The sequence below is a fragment of the Hemiscyllium ocellatum genome, chromosome 10, assembly GCF_020745735.1.
Source record: "Hemiscyllium ocellatum isolate sHemOce1 chromosome 10, sHemOce1.pat.X.cur, whole genome shotgun sequence".
Taxonomy (NCBI): domain Eukaryota; kingdom Metazoa; phylum Chordata; class Chondrichthyes; order Orectolobiformes; family Hemiscylliidae; genus Hemiscyllium; species Hemiscyllium ocellatum.
The window spans coordinates 45483980-45506924 of NC_083410.1; the positions used below are offsets into that span (position 1 = coordinate 45483980).

General features: G+C 40.0%; 1 protein-coding gene across 1 annotated transcript in view; it reads left to right on the top strand.

Annotated features, from left to right (window-relative positions):
• The window catches only part of ush2a (Usher syndrome 2A (autosomal recessive, mild)), a 985309-nt gene that overhangs the window by 414640 nt on the left and 547724 nt on the right, over positions 1–22945 (top strand). The window contains 3 exon segments of the mRNA XM_060830996.1: positions 4590–4667; positions 4670–4700; positions 8607–8658. Coding sequence (XP_060686979.1) covers positions 4590–4667; positions 4670–4700; positions 8607–8658 — 161 coding nt within the window.

Below are 22945 nucleotides of genomic sequence, written 5' to 3' on the forward strand. Positions count from 1 at the left end.
CAAAAGGTAATTATAGTACAAGAAAATAGGTAACACAATAAAACAAGAAAATTGACACAATCAATGTACAAGAGAACAGTAGTATTTTAAGTACACTGTCAACTAGATTAACATTGTAAGAACACTATCCTACTGACACACAGAGAAAACAACAGTGTTTAATTTCAGAGTCTTTACTGAGAAATCTTACCCTTGGAGTCCTAATGCACTGTCACCATTCGTCTTCCTCTCCCTGCTAGTTAGGTTGGAACTTTGTGGTCTTAGGAATTTCCACTGAGGAAAGCACAATTTTCAACTTGGCTGGCTGTTCCCACTTGCTGTTCCCTGCACCGGGACAAAGACTTTGGAATGTGTAGGTTCATCAGTTTGAGTTGAGTCCGCTGATCCGGTAAGGTGCATATTGGATCTGTTGAGTAAGTACCTGGTTTTCATTATTTTTGTCTGCTTTGGCAGGCCTGGGTTTCATCTCAGGTTTTGCCTATGGACTTTGGTGTTGATCGGTCGGTTGTTCCTTGGGGTTGTTGGTCTTTATTTATGTTGATCCTGGTTTAGTTGCTGATATTCTTGCCATCGATTTTCTTGGATCAGGGCAGGCTGTGTCTGGAGACTCTTGTTCAGAATTCTTGGTTGACTCTCCCCTCTTGGATGTCTTTTGTTCCGATAAAAGTTCTTGGTTTGGCTTCCGTGTTCTTGGATTGTCCTCCGTGTTTCTTGGTTCCGAAGCTACTTGTTGGGGTGTGGAAACCTGTGGGGAAGCCATTTATGCAGAAGGCTGTTGTGGAAAAGGCCACCTGTGTTATATCTTGACATTCTCTTCTGAAGTTAATTTGCTGTTCCGATCTTGAGAGTAGGTGTGATTGGATTTCAATTGAGGTTGAATGCCTGGTATCTCTTTAGGCCCCATAATGTCTGTGCTGGGTAGCCCAAGGTGTAAAGGATGCCTTGGCTACAGTTTGTTTGCTTCTGTTTGTCCATTGAGAGGAGGTGTAAATTGGAATTCCAGGCTGAACATTGGTTCCAGATAGCTATCTCCATTCCATGAATTATGTGGTCCCCTTTACCTTTTTAAAAGTTTCAAAAGGTCCAGGGTTTCATGCAATGTTTTAAATATTGGAGATTATTGCTCAATCCTACAGACCTGAGGGTTCTTAGAGCATGACATATGTTGGATGCCAATGTCTGTGACACATGCACTGAGATGTTGGTGCCCAGTTTCCAACATGGAGTCTTCTTAAGTCAACTGGCAAGCTGAATTTGCTTTTGTTCCTAGCTAAGTTTTCACATCATCAAGCTTGTTTGGTGGGATGGGAGAGTCAATATCAATGAGGTGAATTCACTTAGCAAGGTTTAACAAACAATAATTAATCTCAAGTAGCAACTCCCTGCTTGAGAAAAGCAAGCAAGATGGTGCAAGTAATTTCTGATGTCAAGTTAGACCTTGCTGCACTTGTCACCCAATTCTGCAACACTTCTCACGATACTGCTGAGACTCTTATAAGATTCTGCCATCATCTTTGTATCCACATCTATCATACAAAAATAATGTGCTTGTTTGACATCATATAATAGCTACATCTTCTTTGGGCCAACAGCCTCTTCACATTAGGCTACCTATGGTTTGTGTCTACCAGGCTTGGCCAAGCAGGTCCTGTCAATCCCATTCTAAAAGGAGATCAGTGACAGCAAACCTACCTTAGTAACCAGTCCTCCAGATAGCTCACTCAATATAAGGAACAGTCATGAGGATTCATCACAAAGCAATTACATCCAACTAAATAGCAGATATTTTCAATAAAACCAAGGACTGTGGATGCTGAAAATCTTGAATAAGATTTGCTGGAGATATTCACTGGGTCTGACTTTCTCTGTGGAGAGAGAGCAGAGTGAACATTTCAAGTTCAGTGACTTTTCTTTAGAATCCTATTCTCAATTATCTTTCAAAAGTTAAAGTTTCAAAAAAATCAGTATTTCCTTAATGATCAATTAAAATTTTAACTTAAATTACATGCTTAGGTCTAATGATGAGACTTGAATTTTATGAATATCTAACTCGGAAATAAAAGTGCTTGATAAGCTCCGCACTGAGCCAAGTTGACATTTAAGAAAAGGAAGAGAATACAAACATACCATAGAATATAAACTATGATTAAATCACAAGCTTCTGCATCAATACTTCCCATTATATGTAATTTGAAAGCATTTTCCTTTGTATGTTGAGTCTTTCTTGAATATTTTATATGAATGATCAATGTGTTACATCTAGGTGAGAAGGGGTAATTTGGCTCCTTTTAATACCTCTCAGCTGGCGATAACAAAGATTCAAAATTATTTTTAGTGCACAGTTATACTGTACATAATTTAAAATATAAAGGGGCCAATGGCTAGGTATTTTTGAGTGGAAGAAGAATTTTATTATTTACTAACCATGAGAAAAGTTATAAAGCACAATATCAAACACACAAGCACAGGTATAAAGTTTAAAGAGAATAGTACATCCAAAAGGAAGATCAATAATATACATCTTGCAAGTCCTTCCAGCCCTTGAGGTGTTAGGTTTTACCTGAGAGCACGTTTGTTTAATTGGTGACTTGTACCCTCAGCAGTGACAAAATTTGTAGGTATTTTTTGAGATCTCAATGAATTGCTGTTTCTTTGGTTGACACTATTCATTAGGTGTAATGTTTGAGAGGCTGGGATGAACAGGGAGAGAGAAAGGAAAACCTTATATTTTTATTGTTACAATTCCATGATTCTTCTCTCTTTGCCCAAAATCTGTTGCCTGAACTATAGTTCAGTTTTATATTCTCGTGCTTAGCCTTATTGTTTCTTTCTATCAAGCTGGATAAACTTTGGTCCCTATATATGGAACTTCTAGATAGATGTGAATTAAACAGAAGATGGAGATCTGAGTTTCAATGATTCATAATGATCAAGTTGCTTTCACCAGAGACTTATTCTTGTTTATTAATAGATGTCTGACCTTACCTCAACCTGGTTAGGTGATTACTATGATCATCTTAAGTTAGTGCTCTTCCCTTTTTATGAAAGAAAATTACCCAAGAACAGTCTGAAAGCATGGAAGTCAGATTGTGGAACTCTAAAATTAATAGTTCATTGTTACCATCAGTGTAATAATGGATACAACTGGAGAGGGGGACTGATTCAAAAATTGTTTTTGAAATAATCTATATAAACAGAAAATAAAATAAAAAAGTAAAGCTAAACATAATCGTACTGTGACTTGTTTCCATCCAATAGACTAAGGAATGAGGCAGTTTGACAATTTATTTTCTACTTTACAAATAGTTAATTTCATGTCATATTTTGTTCTATTGTAGAACAATCCTTTATCTGAAATTCCGAAATCCAAATTATTTTCCTGAAGTTTTTTTCCCCATTAACAATGTTGCTTGGCATGCAAACAGCTAAGGCAACTCCACACCTACTCAACTCACGTCACTCAAATGTGATGTAGCGGCGTGGCCCAGCACTGACAGGCATTAATTCTGTCTCAGTGCTCATAGTAATCACAACTCATAAGCCCTTGGTGATAGGAGATCTCAGGTTAAACCAGCTCATAGGTCATCAGTGATAGAGGATCTCAGGCTAAACCAGCTCATAGGTCGTCAGTGATAGGGGATCTCAGGCTAAACTAGCTCATGTGCCCTCGGTGATAGGGGATCTCAGGCTAAACTAGCTCATATGCCCTCATTTATAGGGGATCTCAGGCTAAACCAGCTCATAGGCCCTCAGTGATAGAGGATCTCAGGCTAAACCAGCTCATCGGCCTTAGTGATAGGGGATCTCAGACTAAACCAGCTCATAGACCCTCGGTGATAGGGAATCTCAGGCTAAATCAGCTATAAGGCCCTCAGTGATAGGAAATCTTGCCCTCGAGGTACCTGCCAATTTGATTGGTTGGTGTTTCTAGAACTCATGGCTGTACCACAGCTGTGGGAGCTGCTGAGGTTGCAAGAAGGAGTATGACAAAGATGGATGGCTACAGCAGACAGGTAATCTCCTGGGTTTTAGGGTGGAAAAGTATTTGAGTCCTCATGGATTGGTGAGAGTGAGGTTGAAGATTGGGTTTTGGAGAACAGACAGTGAGGTATGTGGAAGCGGACCGTCTAGAAATTAGTGCCAATGTGCACAAGGCACCATGTGAGTGATATAACCCTCTCCAAATCTGTTTAGTCTGCTACCTTGCACCAGCCTGTCCATACTGACCATACTATGATGCTGGTAGGGTACCATCTAGATCAATCAGTATGGCAATAAGCTCAATTGATTCTTAACTGGTCATTTAAGCGTGCCAGGCAATTTGCTGATTGCAGTACCTATCCATCCATTCTATTCTGCTGGGCAGCTCAATGGTGGTTTTGCCACCCTTTGTACTGCATGCGCTCCCCACCCTGTACATGCCCAGTGGATGAAGTTGTATAATCCAGGAGACGACATTTAATGTACAATATATTAAAATGAATAATGAAGACACATTACAATACAATATGATTGATAGTTATCTGCACTTTGTTAGTTGCTAAATCACAGGTGGTACATTGAAAATGAATGTTCTCTTACGGGGTTAGCCGGCTATTCTCCACATCAGCTCGTGCTTGAAGCATGCACAGTTGTTGGCTATGCAAACAGTTCGCAGATCATTGTGTTTAAATCCTGGACTCAAGAAGCATATATGTGCAGTATGTAGCCTTCACAACACACCATTTATGTTCTGTATACTATAAAATTCTCCAAAGGGATCAATCAGGAAGAGTTTGTGACAGAAAATTTAATTTAACTGATTAAATGCATCAAAGTGATTAGTTTAGTGATACTGTGAACCGTTGATTATCATTTGCTGTTCAGAAGCCAACTTAATACTATTATTAGGTTTAAAAAATCAAGTTAGCTACCTACAATTTGAAGGAATATTGATGGCTGTGTTGATATTTAGAAAGAAAATTTATTTCATCTCCTCTGAAATTACTAGATACTGTTACATTTATGTGGGAAAGAAATAATCTGTTTCAGGATTTAAATGAAAATCTATTTAATTTTTAGCTTTTTTTTAACGTCACATGACGACTAAAGCCTGCAGTTAGCTAATGTTTGAAATTGCTAAATCAAAACAGTCGATCGCTAAGCTTACCCAAATATATCCATGGGATACACTTGCCATAAATCTGTCGCATCGTAAAATTCTTTCTGAAAATCATATAGGATTTTTATTATGGATTATAGGATTTAATAGAATTCTATAGCAGGACCTGTAAATTATATGGAATTTTTACAATTGCTAATAAGATTTAACAGGATTATATAGTGCACCCTGTAAATTATGGGCAATTTTTAGAATTGCAAAACTTTTCCTATTTTTCTTAATTGAATAACATACCTCTATTTTCTGTAAATAATGGAATCTGTTGATGAATTAGCCAAGCATGCCTTGCAATTATCTTTCCAAAAATATGTATTTGTCACCAAGGCTATTTGGGCACAAGTTATTCTATGTTTCAACTCCAATCTTTTTATATACATGAAAAGTATCTGACTTTTCCATTTCATTCTATTTTCCCCAAGAATATATTGATATCATTGTGAGTCACTCTGGAGAAAGCCAAAAGTTAACTTCTCCTTCTTAAAGTTGAATGCCTTCAGTAAATTCATTTTATAACGATAAGTTTATAATCAGACTTAATTGCATATTTTCCATGTAAGAGTTTGGGTTGTTTCACATTTCACCTTTTCCTTCCAATTTGAAAAGTGAATGGTCGAATTTGTGTCTGTAATTTGTTGTTGATTGTTGTTTTAAGTTGCTACAACCACAATTTCAAAAATAATTTGGAGATGCCAGTGTTAGACTGGGGTGTACAAAGTTGAAAATCACACCACACCAGGTTATAGTCCAACAGGTTTAATTGGAAGCACTAGCTTTCGGAGTGCTGCTCCTTCATCCACAACTACCTTATTCTTATTCTTATTTATATACCTTCATTGCTTTACAGAAATATCCAAGGAGTATTAAGACCAGGATACATTTATACCTAATGCAGATTGCTAACATTATTGTCCTATAGTTCTATTGTCTATTTTTTCATGTCATGATATAAAGAAGCATTTACTGTCAGTGAAATATTTTTGATGAAGTTGATGATATCACCATCAGTTTGGATGCTACCTGCAAGTTGCTGTGATCACAATAATAGTAGTGCATTCATGCATTTCATATTGAGATGTATTGTTCACAATCTCAATCATGAGGAGCATAAAGTATAAACATACATTTGTCAATTGTCTGATATCCACATAAAACTAGCTTTTTTGAGGAGGATCTCTCTGTGACTGAGGTGGCTCTAAGATACCATTCCTGATGAAGGAAATTCAGAACCGAGTCAAGTTGCTGTGATAAATGTAATAACTGTACAGCTGGACCAGGAGGCTTTGGCAGTATTCCAATGTGCTATGCAGGGTTAAGCAATCTTGCTCACTAATTTTCCAACACATAGGTTTAGATTAGATTACTTAAAGTGTGGAAACAGGCCCTTCCACACCGACCTGCCGAAGCGCAACCCACCCATACCCCTACCCCTACATTTACCCCTTACCTAACACTACAGGCAATTTAGCATGGCCAATTCACCTGACCCGCATATCTTTGGACTGTAGGAGGAAGCCGGAGCACCCGGAGGAAACCCACGCAGATACAGGGAGAACGTGCAAACTCCACACAGTCAGTCGCCTGAGGCGGGAATTGAACCCGGGTCTCTGGCACTGTGAGGCAGCAGTGCTAACCACTGTGCCACCGTGCCGCCCACTTGCCAGTGGACAAGTAGCAGAAAGTTAAACATTTTTAATTGGTTAAACTTTTGAAGTATACTGCCATATACCTGAAATTCGTAAACACTATCTCGTCTTGTGGTAGAAATATACATTATGTAAAAGAAAAATAGAAATTCTACATGCGTGAATTGCTCAATAGCTTGATTTGAATAGTTTTGAGCATGGTGATATGTTATTGTATGAATCAAATACCTAGTTAACAAAAGTAATTGATGGGAGTAATAGCTTAGAGTCGTAGAGACATACAGCACGGAAACAGACCCTTCAGTCCAACTCTTCCATGCTGACCAGATATCCCAACCCAATCTAATCCCACCTGCCAGCACCCAGTCCATATCGCTCCAAACCCTTCCTATTCATATACCCATCCAAATACCTCTTAAATGTTGCAATTGTACCAGCCTCCACCACTTCCTCTGGCAGTTCATTCCATACATATACCACCCTCTGTGTGAAAAAGTTGCATCACGTTAGCCAACCTCCAGTCTTCTGGCACCTCACCTGTGACTATCACTGATACAAATATCTCAGCAAAACGCCCAGCAATCACTTCTCTAACTTCCCACAGAGTTCTTGGGTACACCTGATCAGGTCCTGGGGATTTATCCACCTTTAACCGTTTCAAGACATCCAGCGCTTCTTTCTCTGTAATCTGGACGTTTTGCAAGATGTCACCATCTATTTCCCTACTGTCTATATCTTCCATATCCTTTTCCACAGTAAATTCTGATGCAAAATATTCATTTAGTATCTCCCCCAATTTCTGTGACTACTGAAGTCACAGTTACATCACAGCTTACCCTGAGAGGCTCATCTATATAGTCATCATACCCAATCTAAACATTTCTCCCATAAGTATTTTGCAGTTTCTATCATGATTAACTAAAACTATTTTCTTAACATTATTAACTGAAGCATTTAACTAAAAGTATTCCCTTTAAGATTGATCAATTGTACTTCCAAGTCAATCATCTCCCATCAAAATCTATTATCCATAGATTCAAGCACTGCAGAGATCTCACAATTCTCCCTGGTGTGGTCATCTTGTGTGATGCAGATGGTGTTAGCCTGAAGGTTGACCTGGAATCGTATATATTGTAAATATGACACTGGCTCAAGTCATGCTCCAGCATGATCAGATCTCAAGTTCTGAATCTTTGGCCTAAAGTGGAGAGTGCAGTGTGTATTCCAGGTGTGGAACAGTTACTGCAACAATATGCTGATCCAGAGGTGTTAGGAAAGGTTTGGTATTGTTGGTAAAGGCAAAAGCTGAGACTTGAGTCATGGCCTTCCTAGCACTCAGGCTCAGTGATTTGCATCTTGTGCACCACTCTCCTGGATCCTGCAGACATTTGGTTCATTTGTTCCACTCCATCCACTTCAAATTGAATTGTATCCAAAATATGTGATCTGACCTCTTCTTAAATATATTAATGAGTTCACCGCCTGTTGTCAGTGAAAACGCTAGCTCCTAAATCAAGGTTCACTTGAAAATCCGAACCAGTGGACCTCTTGTGAACAGTCTTGTGATTTATTTTTAATTATCATCTCATTACCATGTCATTTCCATTTAACGATGAGTTGATAGGGGGATGAAACTGGAAAGTAGTTTCTAAAATCTTTAGTAATTGGATATAAATAGGTTAAATGAGCTCATTAGAATTCTGTATTTAAGCTAGATGAACAAAGATGTTTTGCCAACCATAATGAATTGTCTATATACCTTTTCTGAGTCTGAGTAAATTTTATTTCTCTGGCAAATTTAGATGGAGTGAACCTGTAGAAATTAATGGTCATCTTGAACTTTACTTTTTATATGTTTTGGGCCAATGAAGAGAATTTAAGGAACATAAATGTAATAGCTCCCAACTGGTTGTGAATTCCACTGTGGGGCAATTTGAAACTGAGACAAAATACTTTATAAAACTTTCTGCATCTATGTGCTATTAAAACTTAAAATGTTGAAATCTATGTTAAGGGTTTTATGCCAACCTTGTGAGATTTTGATTTTTTTAAAAAAATCTCTTAGTATATGATGTGTTGTCTGGAAAGATTCTCCACATGGACAAACATATTGGCATAACTAAATTTGTCATCCAAAGTGCCCCTTTTCCATCACTTTGTGTTCACCTGCAAATTTTACCAACTCAAGCCACATTGAATTTAGGATTACTTTCTAATTGAAATATTACTTGGGGAAAAACATAGATGATTATTAGCTGCTGAGAGGGCACAGTTTCAATACTATGCAACATTTTATATTCGTAGGAAGTGTGATTGAATCAGTGCCCTGACATCATTTCAGCAATTTCTGGATTTGCTGATGAGCAGTGAATCCCCATGAGGCTTTCAGATAGGTAACTTTTATATGTGAAAACTTACTGTTTCATCAAGGCATACTAACTTTAATTGTTAGAAATATATTTTCTGAGCTGTCTGCAACCCACTGGAATCAATCAAGTGAGTATGGAAAGTAACAGCAGCTACCTTCTCCTCAGCCACATGTCACTCCACACTGCAGAGGAAACAGCTAAAACAATGTCAGGCCCCCAGTACAAGGTATATGGGCAGGAGATTCATTTGACATACAGGATTTTAGTACAAGTCCCTGGTAATATTTCTAAATGTCCTTTCCAGTGGACGAGATGGGCATTACTGCCAGTGGCTATCACAAGAACATGACCCATAACTCCCACTTTGGTTCTCTGTAACTCGACAAAGATGCATGTTGTCTTTACCCACAAGGAAATAAAGCAGAGAGTTATGCTCGTGAGAGATGGATTGAATGGAGGGGAGCTGAAAATGTGTTGCTGGTCAAAACACAGCAGGTCAGGCAGCATCCAAAGAACCGGAAATTCGACATTTGGGGCCAGAGCTCTTCATTCCTGATGAAGGGCTCTGGCCCGAAACGTCGAATTTCCTGTTCCTTGGATGCTGCCTAACCTGCTGTGCTTTGACCAGCAACACATTTTCAGCTCTGATCTCCAGACCTCACTTTTTACCTGAATGGAGGGGAGGGAAGGAGGAAACATATGAATAGTGACTGTGAGGCATAGGAACTAAGAGATATGGGGATAGTTCGGGTAAATGGTGTTGAATTGCCCATCAGCCATGATTGAATGGCGGAGTGGACCCGATGGGCCAAATGACATTATTTCCACTCCTACTTCTTATGGTCTTACGGTCTTATAGGTGTGAGATGGCACAAAGGTAGGGATGTGTTGTCGATCCAGATGGAGATGTAAGAATGTGCCTGGAGAGAGAAAATTAGTGGAGGTGTAAAGTGTGCAGCCTGAGAAATACTCAGCTGGAGGATGCTAGGAAAGATCAAAGTGTGGGACGTGGTAGTTGAAAGGACACCACTCATCATTCCCAGTCTGTTGCAATTCTTGATTGTCTTGGTGCAATGTCTCCAGATTCGTGGAGATTCACGCTGCTGCATATTTCAACATTGAAAACACTCTATACTCTGTGCTGGGTGCTATAGAGATCCACAATGCCAGCACTTTTAAAATGGCTGCTCGAGCTTTCCACTCTTTCCCCATTTTGGTGAGTGTTTGGAGGAACAGGCCTGCCCCCTCTCAGTCTGGCAAGCTCAAAGCTCCAAAGCCTCCATTTTTAAATAGATTACTTGACAGCTTTTTGCTATACAGCCCAACAACAATGTGGTCGCAATAATTTTGTCTTTCAACATACCTTACCAACACAGGTATGTAAGGAAAGATTTAATAGATTTCTCTGGCCTTTGGGATCTCTGATTAAATTATGTTCACTCGCTCAGGGCTCCATTGTTAGATTGAAGAATGCATTAAATCCTTTAAAGTGAATGAATCCAAAATCTGCAGGAGTCTCATCTACCACCTAACTTCATCTGCAATGGATCCTACTACATTCACTGCAATGTACTTACCTGGTGCTTCTACTCTTCAGCATACAACCTCTACATTGTTTGATCTCTCTAGAATTGTTTTATGTATAACTGACTACCCTGGCCTTTCTATGGATTTTCAGGATTTCAGAAGGCTCTCTATAAGGTCCCACAAAAGAGATTAATGGGTAAAACAGAAATGCATGGATTTGGGGGTCATGTATTGTCATAGGGAGGCCACTGGTTGGCAGATAGGAAAAAAAAACTTGGCAATTAAAAAGTTTTTTTGAGTGACAACAAGAAACTATGATTTGGAGTTGCCGGTGTTGGACTGGGGTGTACAAAGTTAAAAATCATACAACACCAGATTATAGTCCAACAGGTTTATTTGGAAGCACACTAGCTTTTGTCGCTCTGAAACTACCACTTGATGAAGGAGTGACACTCCAAAATCTAGTGTGCTTCCAATTAAACCTGTTGGACTATAACCTGGTGTTGTGTGATTTTTAACAAGAAACTAGTGGGGTATCACAGAGATCAATGCTTGGATCTGGCAATTCGTAATAAATATTAATGATTTAGACAAGAAACTAAATATTATATACCACTAAGTTCGCAGATGACATAAAGCTGGGTGGGAGCAGTGACCTGTGAGTAGGATGCAGAGATGATTCAGACAAATGGATTAACGAGGCAAAAACACTGCTGATAAAATATATTATGGATAACGTTTTTATTATTCACTTTAGATTCAAAAACAGGAAAACATATTATTATCAGAATGACAATAGATTGGGAACTAAATGTGGGTATCCTTTAGTGCTACAAAACCTAGGTGTCCTTGTACAGCAGTCACTGAAAGTAAGCATGCATGTGGAACTGATAGTGAAGAAGGCAAACGTATGTTAGTCTTCATAGCAAGAAGATTTGAGTACAGGAGCAGGGATGTTTTGTTGCAATTTTATCAGGCCTTTATGCGACTATGCCTGGAGTATTGTCATTTTGGTGCCCTTACCTGAGAGAGAATGTTCTGGCTATAGAAAGAATGTAACAAATGTTTACCCGACTGATTCCTTGGATGACTAATGTATGTAGAGAGAATGGATCAGTTAGAATTATATTCACTGGAGATTCAAGAATGGGGAAGAGATCTCATAGAAACCTATACAATTTTTACAGGACTAGACAGGGTATAATGCAGGAAGGATGTTTCCAATGACCAGGGAGTTTAGAACCATGGAGCAAAGTTTACAGATAAGCAATTAGCATTTAGGACTGAAATAAGGAGACATTTCTTCACCCAAAGAATGGCGAGTTCTCTACCACAAAAAGCAGTCAATGCAAAAATACAGATTATTTTCAAGTAGGAGCTGGATATAGTTCTAAAGGGATCAAAGGGTAGTAGGAGAAAGCAGGAATGGGGTACTGAGTTGGATGATCAGTCATCACATTGAACAATGTGGAGGTGCCATGTGGACTGGGGTAGACAAAGTTAAAAATCGCACACACTAGGTTGTAGTCCAACAGGTTTATTTGGAAGCACTAGCTTTTGGAATGCTGCTCCTTCATCAGATAACTAATGGAGTAGGAATTCTGTATCCAATAATGCTACTTCATTAGCTACCTGACGAAGGAGCAGCACTCCAAAAGCTTGTACTTCCAAATAAACCTGTTGGACTATAACCTGGCGTCGTGTGATTAATCACGTTGAATGATGGAGCAGCCTCAAAGGGCCAATTGGTCTTCTCCTGTACCAATTTTCCATGGATCAAAGATTTTCAAATAGCTGCAGGAGAAGAAGTGACTGGGTTTGGTTGATCAGTGCTGACGTTGGCTCTCTGAAATTTGATAGGAATCAGCAAGGTAATTTTTGATTCCTCTTACAATTTCTCCTGATTGCTTTTGTCAAAACCACTCTATTGTTGTTAGATTGGTGTCATCATCACTGCCACCATGCTGGTGGTTTGGTTCTACTTTGACTATTTTTAAAATTTCTCTTTGGGTATTTTGTTGTCGGCTCGAGGTTGGAAAGATTTCCTTCTGATTATGGGCGACTGAGGTCCAAAGCTGATCAGTTTCTTTCAAACCCCTTTATTGACACCATAGGACATTCTCCTCTTCTGGATACAGACAAATAAGATAAAAATTAAGTAGTAAAATACTATGGATACTGGAGGTCTGAAAGAAAAACCAAATGTGCTGGAGAAATTCCATAGATATGGCAGCCTCTGTGGATAGTGAAGCTGTTAACTTGAGTTGGGTATGACCGTTATTGGGTTTTTAAGAGAAGTCCTATCAAGTTCAGAACGCTAACTCTGTTTCTATCAAACAGATGATGTCAAACCTGCTGAAGTTCTCCAGCACTTTCAGTTTTTATCTCTTTTCTACAGAAGATTCCAATTCTATTATTTGAACATGATTGTTAATATCATTCTTGCACCATGATTTACATCACTATCTCATTACTCAACAATAACCTAACAGGATGAGACAGACACTATTGAAGCAAACTAGTCAGAAGTATTATTGAGTGAAAGTATAGGTGAACGATAGGAGATGTTTAATATTGAATACACGTTATTGCAGAATAAATATATATGCCCTAAGGCAAGAAGTCTACTTACCAAATAAAACTGCCTTTGTCAACAAAACAAGTAAGACATGACCCAATTAAAGAAAAGAACATGCTGAAATGAAAAGAATAGAATATATCTACAGAAGTAGCAGAAATGTAACAGCAAAAGAAGGCAAAAAAGCAAGTCAGAGCTGAAAGAAGGAATTATAGTGATTGGAACCAGCTGGATGTTGTTGAATATAAGATCCATGATTGGGCTTGTTAACCTGGCCCAATCAGAAAAGCCCTAGCTCACTAATGTAACCAGGAGATTAAGCACTACCGCTGTTTAAAAAAATGGAACAGGAGATCCATAAATAGGTCCAGGCAGCTTTGTGTCTTTCACTGTGTCTCACACCTGCACACACAGCCTGGGCCTCCTCCCACTGCTGTGTCCTGGGCCTCACCTACGCCTGATGATTGTTGCTGCTGCCTAGGGCCTGCTGACATTGCTGCTGCCTTGGGCCTCACCCAAACGTAAGCACTGTTGCTGCTGCCTGGAGCTTGCCTCCACTGCTGCTGCTTGGGGCCTACCTCCACTGCTGATGCCTGGGCTCTACCCAGACTTAAGGACTGTTTAAAAAAAATGTAACAGGAGATCCATAAACAGGTCCAGGTAGCGGGCCACGGAGGGGGTCTTTATGGCCAATTGCCCGCCTCCCTTCCACAGTTATGTTTGGGCCCAGGAACACATGGTGTCCACCGAGACCCTCAAGATTTTCAGCGAGAGGTCGGCACTGTGTGGTGTTCAGTTTCCCCCTCCAATTCTATTTTGGTTGAACTCCAGCTCTCCCATTCACTTTTTTGATCACTCAGCATTGCTCTGTATTGAGGAGGTCACTGCTTGTCACTGGCCACTTGAGGTTTCTTTTCTACCTGTTGGTGGTATATAAATAAAAATTCCTACACTTGTTGTTCTTCACTGTGTCCGACACCTGCACACACAACACGGGTGCTGGGGAAAAATAAGCACTGTTAGGCTGTAGTGTGGATAAAAAAGAAAAAATAAAGATAACCAGGAGATTTAGACTCTTCTCAGAAAAGAAATATAACCCGAAAATGAGAATCTCCTCAGTTCATGAACTCACTCCAAACTGGCTGACCAGGGCCAGTGTACTGTGCACAAGTAAATAAAGGGTGATTTGGTGACGGGATACCAGCTTCTGTGCAGTCATTTCAGAATACAAAATGAAATTTGCAAAGGATATCAAAACTAACACAATTCTTTACAAATATATTAGCGAAAAGGGATAATTTGAAATGGCTTCAGCTATTTTTACAGACTTGTTGAAAAATTGCTTTGTATCCATCCTCACAGACAGACAAAGGACAATATAGCTAACAGTCCAAAGAATAATGAATCAAGAATTGGAGCACACTAAGATTGATGTTAATTAAGTACTGAAAAAGGTAATGTACTAATAGCTGATAAATTCCTAGGAACTGACAGTTTATTTCTCAGGAACGGAGGTGAGGAAAGTTGGTGAGGAAATTGCAGATTTATTTTTTGTTATAATCATCTAAAATTTTCTTGATTCAAGAATTGTCACTCTATATTGGAAAAATGGAAATGTTCCTCCGTAAACTAAGAATGTTTTGTGCGTTATTCATGGACTATCAGTGGTATGGCCAGCATTTATGGTCCATCTCTAACTACCTTTGAGAAGATAGTGATAAACCGTAGCAATCTATATAGTGAAGGTATTAACAGTTCTGTTAAGTGGGGAAAAATGATCTCAATGAGCTGTGTGAGCAACCCAAAATCCCTTGCAGATCATTCACAAATCATACCCTACATATCACCATATCTACTCAGCCATGCTAACATATCTTAACATACTGCAAGAAATAAGGCACGCACAAGTATATTTTCTCGTGACTTCTTTAAGGTAAGAATTTCTTCAGTTAGCAGAAACATCAATAATTTAAGAGAATAAGTGAGCATGATCGTAACCTCCACAACCATCTGATGGAGGAACAGCGCTCCGAAAGCTAGTGCTTCCAACTAAACCTGTTGGACTAAAATCTGGTGTTGTGTGATTTTTAACAAAGTTAAGAGAAGCATTTTGAGATATTCTGCAAGTATGTGTGGTGTTGTGGAACAGTGAACACATACTGTATGCGTAACTGCTTTATAGAAACATAAGAAATATTTTCCAAGAATATTTCTATGCTAGGCAGCACACTTCTTATCTTGTTCAACAAAGTATTATAGGAAATATTGCCTTCAGAAGTACCCAGCCATGCAGAATTCAACTGGGACTTTCTGCTAGCTTCATTCATCTACTTCAATGCTAAGTAAATTCTTCATTTTACCTCCAGTTGTATGTGCAAATCACTTGGCACAGACCAATTCTTCCTTAATTATCGGCTACTTCCTAATGAATTCCACCACCAGTTTTATATTAATTTGTTCTTAGCTGTTTTTATACACCTTTTTCCCACTTATTTGTTCAACGTTGTGAAGGGTTCAAATACCAAGGTAAGTATATCATTATTAGGAAGCCGGCAGCAGGAGCATAAATTAGAGCTTTTTGGGTACCAAAAAGGGCAAACATTTCTAAATGGTATGAGAAAAGATTTCATGCTATTCTTGAGAAAGAATGATTTAAGGTTTGTCAACAAAATAGGCAAATGGAATTTTGATGTACTTAAAAAGCATGTAGTCTACAGACCTTTGTGTAGTCTGAAATAACTTTAATTTATGTACTGATTTTGAAATTGTGTTGTAGTAACATTTACATTTATTTGTCTAAAATTCCTCGGACCATTACTTTAGCAAAGGTGTTAATTAATTTGTTACAAAAAGGGAAGAATTTCTATTTAAATAGACCCTCTATGATCACGAAGTGCTCTACATCGAATGAAGTGTTTCAATGAAGTGTAATCACTGTAATAATCATGGGAGTAAAATACAGCAGCCAACACAGCAAGACCCAACAGCTGCGATAGACGGTCTTCAGGCAAGGCTATGTCCACTTGTAAGATTTCATAATTCCAAAATGGGATAAAGAGGAAAACAGGATATGACTCAGGGGATCCTGCCCTAATCCTGTAACATGGTTGTGTTAAGCTCTCGGGAGGAAGAGGTAGGTTGCATACCTGCATGCAACAATCCCAATGCTATTTGCTCCATTGCAGGGGTGTGCTTTCAGATACCCAAAATTTTTCATGGAGTTGAGATGGCTTCTGATAGCTTCTAAAGGAGGTGTGGTTCATGATATCTCAGGCAAGTCATAGAACATAGAACATAGAACAGAACAGCACAGAACTGGCCCTTCGGCTCTCGATGTTGCGCCGACCTGTGAACTAATCTAAGCCTATCCCTCTATACTATCCCATCATCCATATGCTAATCCGAGGATTGTTTAAATCTCCCAAATGTAGCTGAGATAATTACATTGGCAGGCAGGGCATTTCACGCCCGTACCACTCTCTGAGTAAAGAACCTGCCTCTGACATCTGTCTTAAATCTATCACCCCTCAATTTGTAACTATGTCCCCTCATACAAGCTGAAATCATCATTCTAGGAAAAGGACATCCACTATCTACCCTATCCTCTGATCATCTTGTATGTCTCTATCAAATTCCCTCTTAGCCTTCTTCTTTCCAATGAGAACAGGTTCAAGTCTCTCAGCCTTTCCTCATAAGAACTTCCTTCCAGACCAGGCAACATCCTGGTAAATTTCCTCTGCACCTTTTCCAATACTTCCACATCCTTCCTGTAATGGAACAACCAGAACTACACACAATATTCAAGTGCAGCCGCACTAGCATTTTATACAGTTGCAGCATGACATTACAGCTCTGGAACTCATTCCCTCCATCAATGCAACCTAACACACTATATGACTTCTTAACAGTACTATCAACCTGGGTGGCAACTTTCGGGGATCGATGTACATGGACTCCAAGATCCCTCAACCATCCACACTACCAAGAATCTTTCCATTGACCCAGTATTCTGCCTTCCTGTTATTCTCCCCAAAGTGGATCACCTCACATTTATCTGCAGTGAACTCCATTTGCCACCTCTCAGCCCAATTCTGCAGATTACCCAAGTCCCCCTGCAACCTTCTTCCACACTGTCCACTACTCCAGCAACTTTAGTAGCAACTGCAAACTTACTAATCCATCCACCCATGCCTGTGTCCAAGTCATTTATAAAAATGACAAACAACAGTGGTCCCAAAACAGATCCTTGTGACACACCACTAGCAACTGGACTCCAGGCTGAATATTTTCCATCAACTACCACTCACTGCCTTCTTACAGAAAGCCAAGTTTCTAATCCAAACTGCTAAATCGCCCTCAATCCCATGCCTTTGCAGTTTCTCCAACAGCCTACCATGTGGAACCTTATCAAATGCTTTACTGAAGTCCATGTAGACCATGTCAGCTGCCCTACTTCATTCACATGCTTGGTCACTTTCTCAAAAAACTCAATGAGGTTTGTAAGACATGACCTGCTCTTGACGAAATCATGTTGACTATCTGCAATCAACTTGCTAGATGATTATAAATTCTATCATGCACCATGGGGGAGTTCTAAACAGATAATTTTAGAGGTTTTGCTAACTTTACATGTCATTAATGTAACATGTCATAAGTTAAGCATGTTTTTTATGCAGTGATTGATAGGGTTTGTTTAGTAAAGGTAAATATCAATTAAATTGACCAGATTTGACCAAATTGACTGGTATAGGTCTGAGGAAATGGACAAGCTGCTATATGACAGCTTGGAGATTGTGGACTGGTCCATACTCAGGAACTCAGCAGCCAACTTAATGAGTATGTCACAGACTTCACCAGTAAGTGTGTGGAGGACTGCCTGCCAAAGAAGTTAATTCGAGTGTTCCTCAATCAAAAACAATGGATGAATCAGAAAATCCACATCCTACTGAAATCCAGGTCTGAGGTATTCATGTCAGGTGACTCTGACCTATACAGGAAACCTAGATACACAGAACCATTAAGGATGCTAAGAGACATTGCCAGAATAAACTAGAATCCCAGACTAAGTACACAATCAGACTTCAACTGTGGCAAGGTTTACATGATATAAAGGGCTATAAAGTGAAGTCAGGTAGAGTCACTGATAACAATGCATCTCTCCCTGATAAGCTCAATGTATTTTCTGCTCATTTTAAACAGTGAAATGATGTCACTTGTCCCAACAGCCCTGGGTGCATCTGTACACATGGGCACCACAGTAGACGTCAGATCAGCCTCCTTGAGGGTGAATCCACGGAAAGCAACTGGCCTGGATGGAATCCCCACCGTGAACTCCGATCCAATGCAAACCAGTTGGCAGGAGTATTTGTAGACACCTTTAACCTCTCCTTACTATGATGTGATGTTCCCACCTGCTTCAAGAAGACTGCTATCATCCTGGTGCCAAAGATAAATGAGGCAACCTGCCTTAATATCTACTGCCTGGTGGCTCTGACATCCATTAGGAAGTGCTTTCAGAAGTTAGTAATGACACGCATCAACTCCAACCTCCCAGGTTTCCTTAATCTGCTACAATTTGCCTATTGTCACAATTGGTCCATAGCAGACGCCATCTCCCTGGCCCTACATTCTAGATAACAATGAAACCTGAGCCAGACTCCTATTTATAGACTTTAGCTCCACCTTCAACACCATAATTCTAATAAAACTCCTCTCCAAACTCCAAGACCTTGGACACTGCTCCACCTGTTTGCAACTGGATCCTCGACTTCCTGACCCATAGATCACAATCAGGAAGGATAGGTGATAACACCTTCCCCACAGTGATCCTCAACACCAGTTCCGTGCAAGGCTGTATACTCAGCCCTTTACTATACTCCTTATACACTCACAACTATGTAGCCAAATTCAGCTCTAATTCTATTTACAAATTTGCTGATGACACCACCACAGTGGATTGGATCTCAAACAATGACAAGACAGACTACAGGAAAAAGGTAGAGCGCTTAGTGGCATGGTGTAAAGACAACATTCTCTCCCTCAGTACCAGCAAAATGGAGGAACTAGTCATTGACTTCGGGAAGTAGAGTGACTGTCTGTAGTAAATGGTGCTGGGTGGTCACAAGCTTCAAGTTCCTAGGAGTAAATTTTACCAACGATCTGTCCTGGTGTATCTACATCAATGCTACAGTCAAGAAATCACACCAACGCCCCTGCTTCCTCAGAAAGGTTAGGAAATTCAGAATGTCCACAATGACTCTTACCAAGGACCCCTCCCACACCAGTTATACTTTCCTCCACCTTCTTCCATCAGACAGAAGATACAAAAGTTTGAAAATATGTACCAACAGACTTAAGCACAGCTTCTTCCCCACTGTTATCAGATTTAAGAATAGACCTTTCAAAAATTAGAGTTGATTTTCTCTGCATCTTCTCTGTAGCTAGAACACTGTATTCTGCTTTCTGCTCCATTACCCTAATGTGCATAAGTAAGGTATGATTTGTCTGGTTAGCATGCAAATCAATACTTTTCACTGCATCTTGGTACCTGCAGAATTAATGAATCAAATCAAAAAATTGTGAAAGTGGAAATATCTTCAGATGGATTAAATCAACTTATCCAATGGTTAAGTGCTCTTCACCATTGAATAGTACCTGGATTTAACTTTTATACCTGCCCTTTAATCTTTTCATTGTTAAAATAGTCAGCCATCTGTTCAGCCCTTGATGCAGTGGACTGATCTGTTCCTCTACCTCAAAGGCTTTAATGTGTTTAGCTCTGAAGGCTTTGGCACAGTTGGTAAAACAATGGAATGTCATTGTGAATGTTTGGCTTATTTCTAAACATCATGAATGGTTTCAGTTCAGTGGAGTCTTTTGTTACAGCTGCCAAGTTGCTGTGAACTCAACTTAGGCCAATGACCTCTCAAGACACATGTTTTTTTTAAAGTAGTTCTTGAAAGATTGTTGTTGGTTTATCTGAACTTTGAGTTCCTCAGTGTTTCTGTTAAGTGGAGTTTGAACAGAAGATTGCTTTTTCTGATAGTTTTATGAGAATTTTAAATATATTATCATAGGGCTCATGAGTTTTACTCAGCAGTGAGTGGGGGATGAAGATGAGATGGGTAAGAGGGCAAGGAATGCTAGTGAGGATGCCTATGTACCCATGTACAGAACTGTGTCAGTATCCAATGAATAGAAGCGGATGTTGTAACTCCCTGCTTTGGTGTCTGCTTGCCTCTGTTCTCCCTCAGCCTTACTTTGTAAGGTGATGGCTCTGACTCCAGCCCATTGCTACTATCCCTCTATAAATGAACTGCCAGGGGCAGTGGTAGAGCGAGGTACAGTTACCACATATAAAAGCCATATGGACAGATACATGAATAATAAAGGTTTGGAGGGATATGGGGCAAATGCAGGCAAATGGGATTAGTTTAGTTTGGGAAACCTGGATGGCATGGATGAGTTGGACCCGAAAGTTCTATTTTTGTGCTATGTGACTATATGACTCTATGATACATCTGTGCAGTGTTCATAGCTCTAATGCCTACTGACATGGTCCTTGTGCATTTCCTTAAAGATGAGAAACTGTTTCTTCAATCTGACTTTGATGGGTACAGCTATGGCACTTTTATGTATGAAACATCCAATAGGGTCTTGACCTACTGGATCTACAACTTTACAAATATGCTCTTAGTGACAGAATCTGTAACTGGCAGGTTAAAGAAAATGAAAAGCTTTCTTCCAATATTGTTTTGAAACATTTGATCTAAAATCAGACCTATTCAAGTCAATGTCAAATTTGATTATTTGAAACAACTACCCCTAATAATTATTGTTATATTGCTAAATAAATTTCATCTGTTAAAATGACAAATTACATTAATCCAAACACAGGTGATTAAAATCTGATAGTTATTTCAGAAAAGATATGACACTTTGGAAACTTAATTCAGCTGCAAGTGGGCATGATCCAATGCAAAATTATAATTGATCAGCAGGTTTAGATCTCTAAGCTCAGATTGAATCTTAGCACCATGTAATAGTAACGTCCTTGTAGGTCATGTGGGCATCAGCTGTAGCTCACAGCTGCAAATGTGTTGCTGGTCAAAGCACAGCAGGTTAGGCAGCATCTCAGGAATAGAGAATTCGACGTTTCGAGCATAAGCCCTTCATCAGGAATAAGAGAGAGAGAGCCAAGCAGGCTGAGATAAAAGGTAGGGAGGAGGGACTAGGGGGAGGGGCGATGGAGGTGGGATAGGTGGAAGGAGGTCAAGGTGAGAGTGATAGGCCGGAGTGGGGTGGGGGCGGAGAGGTCAGGAAGAGGATTGCAGGTTAGGAGGGCGGTGCTGAGTTGAGGGAACCGACTGAGACAAGGTGGGGGGAGGGGAAATGAGGAAGCTGGAGAAATCTGAATTCATACCTTGTGGTTGGAGGGTTCCCAGGCGGAAGATGAGGCGCTCCTCCTCCAGCCGTCGTGTAGTTGTGTTCTGCCGGTGGAGGAGTCCAAGGACCTGCATGTCCTCGGTGGAGTGGGAGGGGGAGTTAAAGTGTTGAGCCACGGGGTGATTGGGTTGGTTGGTTCGGGCGGCCCAGAGGTGTTCTCTGAAGCGTTCCGCAAGTAAGCGGCCTGTCTCACCAATATAGAGGAGGCCACATCGGGTGCAGCGGATGCAATAGATGATGTGTGTGGAGGTACAGGTGAACTTGTGGCGGATATGGAAGGATCCCTTGGGGCCTTGGAGGGAAGCGAGTGTGGAGGTGTGGGCGCAAGTTTTACATTTCCTGCGGTTGCAGGGGAAGGTGCCGGGGGTGGAGGTTGGGTTGGTGGGGGGTGTGGATCTGACAAGGGAGTCACGAAGGGAGTGGTCCTTGCGGAACGCTGATAGGGGAGGGGAGGGAAATATATCCTTGGTGGTGGGGTCCGTTTGGAGGTGGCGGAAATGGCGGCGGATAATACGTTGTATGCGCAGGTTGGTGGGGTGGTAGGTGAGAACCAGTGGGGTTCTGTCTTGGTGGCGGTTGGAGGAGCGGGGCTCAAGGGCGGAGGAGCGGGAAGTGGAGGAGGACTATCAGCTGTAGCTCAATTGAGATATCTATTTAGATGCTAGACTATTGCATTGAAGTGACATTAACATTTCTGAGACCATAGATGATACTTGCCTGACAGGAAGCTTTAAACAAAAAAAAATAATGTATTCAGGGAACTATAGGGTCATTGGTTTGACATCATCAATAAGAACACATTATAAAGGCATCATTAACAATACAGTACATGATTCTTTAGATAGAGGGCTCATATTTGAGACTCTCAAAAACATCTTCAAAGAGAGATGATGTATTACAAATCTGATTTCTTTTAAAAGAAGTCAGCAAGATCTTAGGTGATTGAAGCTTAGGCATTGTTTATTAAGCCTTCCAGAATTTCTGTTTCAGAAGGTATCAGGCAAGAGGCTTATCTAAATGATCAAAGCCTTTGTATGGTAATAAATTGTACTGGATTGAAAACTGCCTGGAAGGCTGTATGCAGATTTTGTTATAGGCAGATGTTGTTGCATAGTGAGCTCCAATGTACCAAAGGAAACAATATTGGGTGTATTGGTCTTTTTTCACTATTCTGATGAATTATGATAAATGTAGATGCAAGCTTTGAAGTGACATTAACATT